The sequence below is a fragment of the Solea senegalensis genome, linkage group LG19, assembly GCF_019176455.1.
Source record: "Solea senegalensis isolate Sse05_10M linkage group LG19, IFAPA_SoseM_1, whole genome shotgun sequence".
NCBI lineage: Eukaryota > Metazoa > Chordata > Actinopteri > Pleuronectiformes > Soleidae > Solea > Solea senegalensis.
In genome coordinates this window covers 18,068,000-18,080,166 of record NC_058038.1, presented here as the reverse complement: position 1 = coordinate 18,080,166, position 12,167 = coordinate 18,068,000, and the positions used below count along the sequence as shown (strand labels likewise).

The 12,167-nt window shown below is 43.1% G+C and overlaps 1 protein-coding gene across 6 annotated transcripts in view; it reads left to right on the top strand.

Annotated features, from left to right (window-relative positions):
• Nucleotides 1–12,167, top strand: part of plppr2a (phospholipid phosphatase related 2a) — a 69,197-nt gene that overhangs the window by 41,599 nt on the left and 15,431 nt on the right. For 5 of the 6 annotated variants that reach the window (XM_044050877.1, XM_044050876.1, XM_044050875.1 and 2 more), the window contains exon 4: nucleotides 5,387–5,575. In XM_044050877.1, coding sequence (XP_043906812.1) covers nucleotides 5,387–5,575 — 189 coding nt within the window. Of the gene's footprint in view, nucleotides 1–2,883; nucleotides 2,934–5,386; nucleotides 5,576–12,167 lie in introns of those variants that run through there. The other variant, XM_044050879.1, reaches the window with a different exon arrangement.

Below are 12,167 nucleotides of genomic sequence, written 5' to 3'. Positions count from 1 at the left end.
TTTTAGGTCAAAATCATCTTTAAAACTGCATCACTAGGTCAGTAACTGGAAATGACACAGAGGAATAAGTGTGAAACCCTCTGTTGTACACTAACAACACTCTTATAATAGACACAGGTCTATATTTAGATGGTCATCATTAAAGAAACATGCCTTTACATGAATTAAGTATTAGTAGAGATAATCAAATATGACTGATGCTGTAAAGCTGTCAAACACTGATAGTCATTTGCACCAGCAAATTAAGGATTGTGTGTGTTTTTAAAAACAAAACAAATCCAGGTTATGGGAAAAGAGGGCAAGTGATGCTACTTTCCAGGGCAGCTCACTGTGGTCGGTCCCTCACATGCCATCGGCCGTTGCCGTGACTTGTACAGACGGGGGGGTTGAGGCGGTGACTCTGAGCGGGACAGTATTTAAAGGTGGAGAGGGGCACAGTGACATTTCTGCTGTCAAACATACGGATAGAGATCAGGTAAAAGTGAATAGTTGTTTAAGAAAAGAGCAGAATCTCATCAGCTTGTGGCTTTGGGAACATGACGGTTCAATTCTCTGACCTTTCTGCCACCGGTAATATCCAACTAAAGTATCACATGTATCACATGGAACAAGCTTTGACTCGCTGATGTTTTTACTTTATGTTCATACTCATACTAAATGGGGCACTGGAGACTCTGTGGTAATGTCACACACTTGATGTACAACCTGTGATGTTCCCTTTACGTGAGTTAAGTCAGCAGGTTTGTCGTTCCGCCGTAAAACATGCGTCCGTGTCAAAAACAAAATTGACTGATTTTGTCCAACACTTAGTGACAAATTGAAACAGTCAAACGTTGCCTAACTGCATTGTGGGTCTGTAGAGCTCCAACTCTATAACACGCCCACTGGCAGGTAAGAACATGGCTCATCCCATTGACTTATACAGGAGACGACACATAAATCAGGCAGTATCTCAGAAAAACTTGTTGTTTTCATCATAAAAGTGAAGATTGTAGATTGTAGCCATTGTGCCGGGATGCCAAAACAGCCAGAGACATGGACGGGGAACCACTTCCAGGCTCTTGTAAACTTTCAGCGACTCTCTGGAGGAAAATGAAGGGAAGTTAATCAGGAAGTTGAAGATGTCAGGATGCTGCAGGTCTGGAGTAATGTCCTCTCCACCTGTTTCTAAACTCTTAAAAAGCACGCGGGGGCATTATAAGGTTCCGCTATATATTCACTCTGTCACTCGATCGGTCTCTGTAGATGTAAACTGTGCAGTGAAGTGTCAGCGTGAGCAGCACACAGTGTAATGTCAATAATTGCAGACTTGTATCTCAGTTAGACCGAGTCCATTATTTACCCAGAGTTAATCCGATGTCTTCTGTTTGAATGGTAACACTTTCACACATTAACATGTGGCACAGTGGCCAATCTTCAATCTTCACTTTTATGATTGAAACAGACAAGTGTTCTGAGATATTGCCTGATTTATGTGCTGTCTACTGTCTAAGTCTACGGGATGAGCCATGTTCTTTACCTGCCAGTGGCGTGCGGAGCTCTATTGTGTTGCTTTGCTCACCCGGTGTGCGTCAGAGGTTGAAATTGTTCAACTTTCCCAGCCTCAGCCAATCAAATCATGTTTAATGGCACGCTCAGAAATAGGTCAAACAAATTGTCCTTCACCATGAAGTCAATTTAATTCAATTAATTGTCCAGAAAACCCTTCTTAAATAAGTAGTACAGTAATGTGTCATACTAGTATAACGGAAAAGTAATGCAATTTAAAGTACATGCTCGTAATTATTGTCCATTGTCTGTTCATTCATAAAGGATTGGTCTTTATCTCTGATGAGCACATTTCACATCACCTCAGTGAAATCAACGAGACACTAATATCCTGTGTGACTCGTTCCACTTACCCACACTCTGTGGAAGGAAGTGAAGCTTGTTGGAAATATCCGCATACCTGGAATAATTGAGTTAGATCTCAGTTGGCGTGTAATGAGGCGAAGTGTGGAAATGGCTTGATAACCTGACGGCTGCGAAGTGCGATGTTGTTGAAGTCGGGCTCCGAGGGCAGCGGTGACATCCTCTTAGAAGGTCGGGAGCAGACGAAGACGCGCCGATCAGGCAGCTTCTCGTCTGCCCGTGACAGCCTCCGACATGACTCGCTGTAATGTGACCTTTCATCGCGATAAGCCGCGAGTCGTCATTGCCATTGATCTGTCCTTCTGTCGCTGCTGTAGAATAAGTCAGCGTGAGATGCTGTGCTCTACGTTCCCCGCTTTTTTGATTAGAAGAAAGGGATGAAAATAAAATGCAGTCTCTAAGTCAACATCTCTACATCACTGCATTTTTATTTAAAAAGAAAAAAAACGAAGCATAATTCCTGCTCTGCATGTACTTGCCCTCCATATTACCCCGGTGTTTTTGAAGTTTAGATTTAAAACTCCAGGATGACAGTTTACTCAGAAATAGAGACATTTTTTGGAAACAATGAGGTGTAAAGGAAAAGCTTCATTAACACTGACTTTCACTTTTCTAATGCTGCAAAGGAGAGAATCATCTACTCCCCTGTTTATACTAGCACACATTGGACCACTTGAACCCTTAGACAAAGACTGGTACACCCCAAAAGACTGCGCACCTCACACCCAGAAGAGTAACTTGGTTTATGCGCTCCACTGCAGGGAGGAATGTACTGACCTGTACATTGGAGAAACTGAACAACCCCTTAAGACGACGCATGGCTCAACACACGAGAGCAAACTCCGCAGGAAGTCAGGAAAACGGACGCTCTGTTGAGAATATAGAAATGCACATTTTGGACAGAGAAGACAGATGGATTGAGATTGAAATAGAAAAAAATCCATTAGATGGGAACAGTGGCCTGACGGAGGGTGAGAGTGCAGAAGTGGATCCAAGTGATGGTGCAGGGGAAGTGGGTAAAGGTGAGTGCTGGGACAGAACGAGGCTCTTGGAAGAGCTGGGTCTTCAAGAGCTTCTTGAAGATAGACAGGATGTTCTGGGAGCTTTCAGTAGGTCATTCCACCAGCGTGGAACGACACATGAAAAGATGTTAGCAGTTGTGTGATAGTGTGTGTTAGTAGTCTGGAGGTAGATGATTTTTGTTGGAGGTAAATGCTGTTTGAAAATGGAAAAACTAGTAGTATGGTCCAAGTACTAAGCATAGTTAAATGTAAATTAAGGTGACGAGAGAATGTATTGAAAAACATCATATGAATGGACATGTGACCCGAAGACCCGAAACCTGGCGATGCAGACATTCCCCCTGCATCATCAAAGTAATCTCGGGGACATTATTTAAAGGTTGAAATCCTACACTGTGTCGCTTTAAGGCAGCCTCGTGAATTAGTGGTGTTCCTTCAGTTTAACAGTCCCAGGCATGAGTCACAGAAATGCAGAGGAGGAGGAGGAACGCCAATGTTATCAAAAGAGAAAACAAGGTAAAGCTCCATGAGTCACGCACATATCAAAACCCTTCCTCTGTCGGTCCAAGCAAGCTCACCCCGAAAACCTCCTATCAGGTGCACAAGTGCACGCACACATGCACACACACACACACACACGCGCACACGCACACTCACGAGCACAGTCGCTAGCATTACCCCAAACAAAAAGACTGCTCTTTACCAACACAGTGTGGAAGCACTAAAAATACTAAGTATTGTAAACCCAATTTCTCGGCCATCTCTTCACCATGACAACCGCAGACAGCAAAACACATCTTCCCCGAGGGAGACGCAGAAGAAGTTCACTTAGACACAAATAAAGCAACAAATACACATGTCCGTGTATGTGCGAGTGTACATACTGTATACTGTGTATATACACATACTGTATATACGTATGTTTTGAACGGAATGATGTAATTGAGAGTTAACGATCTTTCAGAAGCATAAATAAACCTTGTGTCATATTTTTTCGATATGAAACAGGGTTAATTTTAACTTTAATTAGGAATCCACTTTATTTAGATTGAAATGAGTCAAGGTTCTGCTCATGTTCAAGTGTAAGTGATGGAGGACACACTAAGTCCTTGACACGTTATTATATATATATATATATGTTATAGCACTGCTGTCACAGTAAATGTATGTTAGGGTTGATCTTACAGATGTGGGTGGAGTTACGTATGTCTTGGGTCAGAGTGATGTGGCTGAGCAGACCAACACTACATCTATCTACGTTTATTCCCATTCCATGCTATCTGATCACATGGTGCAGGCAATTTAGAACTCAAACACCACCTGATCTTGGTCCTGATGTGGCCCGTGTGGTGCCTTCTTATTTTAGGATGATCTGAACAGATTATCTGGCCAAATTATCCTGTAGTGTGAGGTCAACATACACGATTTTAACCTCAACAGTTTAGAACTTTTTGTTCAGAACTGTAACTTGTACACAGACAGTCACTGACGTCATGTTAAATCCCAAATCCCTGAAAGTGTGTGGTCCTGTGTCTTGACTGGATCTTTAAACTGGAAAGCATAATCCAAATAAAAGGTTTATTCATAGATTGAACTTTCGATCCGAGGTGTCATCAGATGTTGGCTCTTGCCACACACACATACACTCACACACAGGTTTGCACAGCTGTCCTTTTAAGGACATGCATTGACTTCCATTCATTTGGACAGAAAAGCAAAGCCTTAGCCCTAAACTTAACCATAACCAGTTAATGTCTCAACTGAACCTAAACCCTGAAACCAAGTCCTGACCCTCAGATTTCTGAGGACCAGCCAACATGTCCTCCCAACGTTCAAATGTCCTCACAAAGACGGGTGTTAGACAAAATGTGTCCTCACAGCCCACAATCATGTTCGTGCACACACACAATCCACAAATACACCCACCGCTCAACAGTAGATTTCATGAGTGCTTGCAGCATAAAGGCTGCTACCCCTTTCTCTCCCTCCCTCCCACCTGCCTCCCTCCCTCCCTCCCTCCCTCGCTTCCTTACTCTTACTCTCACTCGCTCTGCACTTCAATGTTTTTGAAGCTTGTGGTGGTGGAACCCTCTTTTATTCTGTTTTTTTTGTTCATCTCTTCGAGAGACAAGCCTCCTTGCAGATTATCTTTTGTCTTTCTTGTCTTGTTATCGTTCCCACACTCTGTTTTGCTCTCCCCACCCTCCCTCTCTCTCTTACACTTCTCTCTTTCTCACCCTCTGTCTTGTTACAAACACAGAACCTCTCCCTCTGTCTGTCTCCTGCTCCATAATTCCTATGCATCATCCTGTGGCTGAGGGGAACAGGGACTTGATACTCCCGTCTTCCTCTCCTCCTCCTCCTCCTCCTCCTCTACCACCTCCACCTCTCCCTTCTCTGCATCACCTTGTGTCCTCTGGCTTCCTAACGGAGGGATAATGTTCTATTTCCAGCTGGTGATCATGGCTGGGACGGTGCTGCTGGCTTATTACTTTGAGTACACGGACACCTTCCCGGTGCACATCCAGGGCTTCTTCTGCTATGACAAGACCTTTTCTAAGCCCTACCCCGGTCCAGAGGACGCCAGCAAGATCCCGCCGGTGCTCATCTACTCGCTTGTCACAGTCATCCCCACACTCACGGTAAGAGTTAGAATTAAGTGTGAGAGTAAATGTGGAGCGATGGAGGGACACACTTCTGAGGTTATAAGTGTGTGTGTGTGTGTGTGTGTGTGTGTGGACAAATGAAAGAGTTGATATTTGTTTGATTTGTTGTTAACGTCTGAGTTCTTATGATGTGTTGGTTCATGCAGACGTGATGAATCACCTCTGGTGTTTGTGCTAATCTACACAGAGGTAAACCCTTATTTTCTTGACAGGCAGCGCACGTGTGTGTGTGTGTGCGTGAGTGTGTGTGTGTGTGTGTGAGAGAGAGAGCATGCAGTGATGTCAGTGAAAGGGTCATTTGAGAAACAGAACAGCACAGACAGAGTCAGATGAAAGAAAAGTCAAAGTCAGTGCAAAGGTTGGAGTTGGGACAGAGTGACGATAGCGTGATGGCAGCAGAAAAAAAAAACTAGAGATAAAAAAGACGACGAGACAATTTGTTGTGATTCAACTGTTGTTTTCTCTGCGTTTGTTGGTCGTGTGTGTTTGTGTGAGGTTAGATGTTTCGCCCCAAGCGAGAGCGAAGGCAGTGAGCGTTAAACGCAGAACACCTGGCACTGACTCTGAGCACAGACACACACACACACACACACACCTGAACACCTTACTCTCCCAGCACAACACACACACACACACAACCCCACGGAACACAACCATCCCACAGCCACAGTTACAAAGTAGACCAATAACCTGAGCAGCATCACAAGCGCTGGAAAACAAAAACACACACAAACTGGTTTACATGCAGAGAGAGGTCACAGGTTATTATGGAGTTTCTCTCACAGCCACAGTTTAGTTCCCGTACTGTATATGAAGGATTGAATGAGTGAATATGAATCGATAAGTATAGCACTTTGTGCGTTTGGAGCAATGTGGAAAGCTTTATCTATTTTCTTTTGATTTGATTTTACACTTCTCTTGTGAGGAAAAGCTTTGGCAGCATCAGTGGTTTTAACAAGTGCCCCACGATGACATATGGCCTCAGTGCGTATGACACGAGCAAAGGAGGGATCCAGGTGACGCTAATACACAACAACAGAGTCTGTGTTTGGCGGTGGATGACTCATCACACTTTAATACGCGTCTCCTTTCCAACCTTTCCCTAACTTTAACCAGGTGTTTATTATTCTAACCTTGAAGAAGCAAATTACTTCAATCAATTCAATTTTAATAGAGTTGACGACAAATTAATTCCACCAAGGTCATGAGAAACTTTTCACTGTACAGTCAAATCAGGTCCAAACAGTCATGTGTCACTATGATATGTCCTGTCATGACAATTAATTTAGGTTATTTTGAACATGTCTTTGAACATATGATGATTAAAAAAAGCAAGAATATCACGGTATCGTGTGCACAGCTCCAAATGTCACCCCCGCTGGCCGTCATGCCATCGGAAACACAGCTGACTGACACCCAGCTGGGGTTCATGATGAGTCATAGAGAACAAACGGTATCACAGCAAATGTTAGTGGTTTTGATAGTGGAACCAGATTCAGGTCTACAGGTTGACTGACTTGTCCGTCCTCTTCTTCGTTATGATGAACTACAACTGTCACCCTCATCCTGGTCTGTGATTGGCTGCGATTTGCCCAAACTGTAGTGTGAATTATGCTTTTATATGACTTGGATCCACCAAACCCTCACACATGGTCTTGAAATACTGTCGTTGAATGGATCTGAATTGAATCCACTTATAAAGTGTAAATGTCACTCCACTCCTCATTGATTAGCACTGACCATGGCCTTGCCCACAGTGTGAGATTTGGATGTGCGTCCATCTACTTCAGTTCAACACATGGTGGTAACGTCTGACACACAAGGCGCAATCCCATGCTGCTCTGTGCCATCAGAGCAGAAACCTGGGCCTTCCATTGAACTTCCAGTTCACTGTGAAACTGCAGCAGGTCAGAGGTCATCAGGTGATGACGTGGTCCATGCAGGACACATTGGGTGCATTCAGACCATAGATTCTGCATAAAAATGGACATTCCAGTCTTACGCAGCCTCGCCATGCGCCATGACAGACACAAACATCTCCAACCAGGCACCTGTTGGAACTCAATCTTGCGATTTAGGCCATGAACTGCTCGGGAAAATGTTTCTCCATCCATTATCTACCGCTCTATCCTCCACCGGAGGGTCGCGGGGGGGTTTAGTCCATCGCAGGGCCACACATACTCCTATGGTCAATTTAGAGTGACCTCTTTACCTAATCCCCATATTGCATGTTTTTGCACGTTATAAATAAAGTGTGAAGTAGAACCTCATGTTTCCATAGACTTTCATTCAAAGAGTCGCCCCCTGGTGGCTAACTGCTACTTCCATCCTACTTCCAAGGCTTTATCGGGTTCTTGTGCACAGTCTATGGTTCAGACCTGTACTGAGTGCACTCACTTTTCCAATACGGCCATCACATCAAAGATCACGTCTGTGTTCTCCCATGGACAAAACAACATCTTAGATCAGAGACGTTATTAGTTTATTCAGCAACTCTTTTCTCACAAATATGGAATGTTTTCCATAAATAAAGTTTCTGTTGATAATTATGTGCAGCAGTTGCACTCTTTTAGCACCGAGCAGCTGTCACTATAGTCCAAACCAAGCAGACTTGTAAAGCTGTGGCGGCTCAGCTTTATAAATGACTCTGGGATACTTTGATCTGGGTCAGAGCACATTACACTAACACCAGCGAGTCTGTCTTCTCCCTGCGCTAACAGAGGTGTCGGGGTGTATAACAAGCAGCCAGGTAAATCCCAGCACTAACTCCTGGTGACTGAACCCATCTGGTGAGAATGAGGTTTGCTGCTGTTTTTTTAGAGAAGCTTGATGTCCTTTTGTCTAGTGAGCTGCAAAATCCAGCATTTGGGGATGAAGTGGCTGCAATTCATGTTCAAAAAGAGTTTTGACCTCCTGAATGGTTTTTAATATGAGATTCGGATCTATTGTTGTGTTTGTGTTGCCAAGCAACCATGGTAGTACCACAGGGGAGGTTTTTTTTGCATGCCCTAATAGCAGAGAATCCTACAAAATGGCATCATATTACTGCTAAAGCACAGCCAGTATAGCTGCAGACTACAATGACATGAAGTGAACCTGCCACAGTGAGTCCTGTATTTGGGTCAACACGAAAGTCCTCGGCGCTCAACTATCTGCCGTCTCCCACTAGACGTCCCAACGTCTAATTACAGACATCAGTCACTTTTAGAAGATTCAGCATAAAAAGGCAATTCTATGAGAGACCTGATAAGAGAGCGAACATCTCCTGACCGCAGTCTGTCGGTCACATTAAATCCAACATGTTTGCACATGGAGATTCACTCATCATTAAATCTGTCCACGGTTAGGTACGCCTAATTCAGTCGAGATTGTGCAGACTTTCTTTCCTTTTTATCTGACTCATTTTTGAAAGAGAAACTTGTGTTGTTAAGAGGAAGAGGTGAAAACCTGAATTAAATCAAGTATGACTCATTTTCATTTTATTTTTGTGACTTGAAGACTTCAAATTCACTAAGAACACAGCAACACATTCATTGTCTACTGCTTGTATCCTCCACATGAGGGTGGTGCGGCCACTGGTGGCTGTTAGGCAATAATACTTGTCAGTTATCCACCGTGTGGCCACACATTTCATTATTGGATTTTTTTTTTTAAAAAAAACAGCTTAAACTCTTTTGTCTGCTTTGATTTTAATATATTAATGTTGATAGAATTCTGCTGTATATTTTAAGGCCTAGGGATACCAGGAGTAACGTGTGTGTGTGTGTGTGTGTGTGTGTGTGTGTGTGTGTCCTCTTCCTCATCTTTCCCAAGAAAGCCAAAATAAGTCAAAAGATTGTAGTTTTATTAAAAGGTTCTCTTCAAAAATCTACCTAACTTAAAAACAGGGGAAAAGAAAGATGAAACAAAAAATGGCCTCACTCTCCTACGACTGCTACCTTAACTTAAAAATGAATAATTTCTCTTAAACAATTTTATAATTTAATAGTTAAAAAACTCAAAGGCAAAGAATCTAGTTGTCTCAACACTTAACACTGTATCCAGCAATGTATACACACACACACACTACAACAATCTTCTGTCACATTTCAGCAACAAAGGTTTCGTTTAATGATGAGGAGGAAGAGGAAGGAAGCCAATTAGTGACACGTGGCTGCTGTGATCCAACACCACACTCACACAGACACTCTTAAACTGGTGATCATAACAATGTCCCAAATATACACACAAGTTTTATTCATCCATGAGCTTTTTGAAAGTTTTTTGAGACTTTCCCATTCAGCCAATCGCTAAACTTCCACCACCAGTGACCTTTATGCCATAATGTTGGTTTATTCCAAGCCTCTCCCTCTCTCTCATCAACACCTCCTGCACCTTTTCAAACTTAACGTGCTATTTCTGACCTTTCCTCACACCCGTGTTTGTCTCGCGTTCCAATTAACACATCACATGTGAACTGGGGCCTCTCGACTTGTCTGCACTTCGACCGACGGGATGAGAATTCTGTTTCCTGCTCCTTACCTCAGATGAAGAGGCAAAGTAAGAGAGTACCTTTCAGCTTTTCCACTTTTCATCAAGTTATTATTGGTATTATGTTTGCAGCAATCCCACTAATGAACTGCTTTATGTTAAGTGAGTTCGGACCAGTGATTCTATAGGCTACATCCACACTCCACACACACTGCTCCGGATACACCCGTCATTCACATTATACAATTTCCCTCCCTAAAGGCTGAGGCTGTGTTTCAGTATGAATAGGCAAAAACACTGAGACCTTTGGAAATGATGACACAGTTGCAGACATTCTCTTCCTGACTGGTTCTTATCAAGAGCCGTGACTCCACTATCTCTGTTCACACTTTCAGTTTCTGTTTTCAGCTTCCTGTTTACATCAGCATGCACACGCCATGATAATATTTGGCAGATTATACCTCTCCCCGTCCTTTTTTACTTATTGGAATGCCTTTAAAGAACCAATACAACCCATGAAATGTACATTTTCACTTGCCAGAAAGCGACTGCAGGCCTGACCTTGCAACCTTAAGGTATTTTCTGGCTCAATATCACTTGATTTCATTCTTGAGGGGTAATATTTGGCAGATTATACCTCTCCCGGTTCTTTTTGCCCATTAAAATACACTTAAAGGGCCAATAGAAGCCATAAAATGAACATTTCTTTCCAAAAGTTAGTTGCAGCTCCAACTTTGTGACCTGAAGGTTTTTTTCTGCCTCAAAATCAATTGTTTGGAGATTGCAAACAATTTCAATATTGTGGTTTTCCTTTGCCCATGTGCCCATTACGTGTTTGGTGTATTTCTGTGGCAGTGTTACAGCGTTCAGGCCTGGGAGGGAGAGAGATAGATAGATAGATAGATAGATAGATAGATAGATAGATAGATAAACTACAGCATTTAGAGTCATTTTGTGTGTATGGAGACTTATAAACTGTCTGTCTCCATGTGGCTCAGTGTAGATTCCCAGCGACAGCCCTGTGAGTAGTCACCACACAGATATATTGTGCCTCTCAGTTTTCTGGGACGACACACGTTACAGTTTTATATATTATATTATATATTATAAAAGGGAATTCAATCATTAGAATAACAACACGGTCTCCAGTGAAGGATGGAGACTCGTAATCGGTGAAAACCGGAGATAAAATGATACTGTGCCATAAACAGTGTCTCTGTTTCAGTCTCATCTTTAACCTGAGAGCTGCAACATGTCCTCCCCTCGCATCATGGTGAGGTCATAACGTCACTGAAGTGACATTAAACTGCACTTTCTTTCACCCAGAAGAAGCGTGACCTTGCAGCCGCCCCAGAAGAAAACTCTCGCATTCATGCACAATTGCACGACCATGGATCAATGCGTGTGTGTGCGTGCCTCTGTCTTCTCTCTCTCTCTCTCTCCCTTAAGCTTTTGCCTTGCAATTTTCTGGGCTGTTCATCTTTTCTGCACCATATTTCATGACATACAGTATCTCCCCTTTGCCCTCAACCCCGACACTTCGATAAAGATGTAAGCAAACTTGGCCAGAATGCTGCTAACCCGGGTTAATGAGACAGATGGCAGGGTGAACTCCATAGTGTGAGAGAGAGAGAGGGCAGGCATCAGATGCCGTGACACTTGCTTCCATGGGAGCATATGTGTCAGGGTGAAGGCTGTTTCACCTCTGCCCTTTAGTCTGCAACGGCAATGGCAAGAGAACTGGAAACTTAGGAACAAATGAGGGCTGTCTTGCAGAAATTACAGCTGGATTCAGTTGTTTGTGCATTAGCACCTGAACTCGATCTGTATGAAGCTGTTTCTGAGACCTGAGATTACGACCTTCTTGAAAACTCGAGTCAAAAATCTTGATATGTGGACAAAGAGAAGATAAATGTACCGATCAGACTTGCAGCCCATCAGGAAAAAAAAGATGAAATCACCGCTCCGAGAGAAATCCCTGAAGAGACACTGATAGGGATTCTATTCATGGAAGGAGAGAGAGAGAGAGGTACATGATGTTTTCTTCACCTCACAGTAATGAGGCTCTATCTGCTCTTCATATCTGTGCTGCTAATAT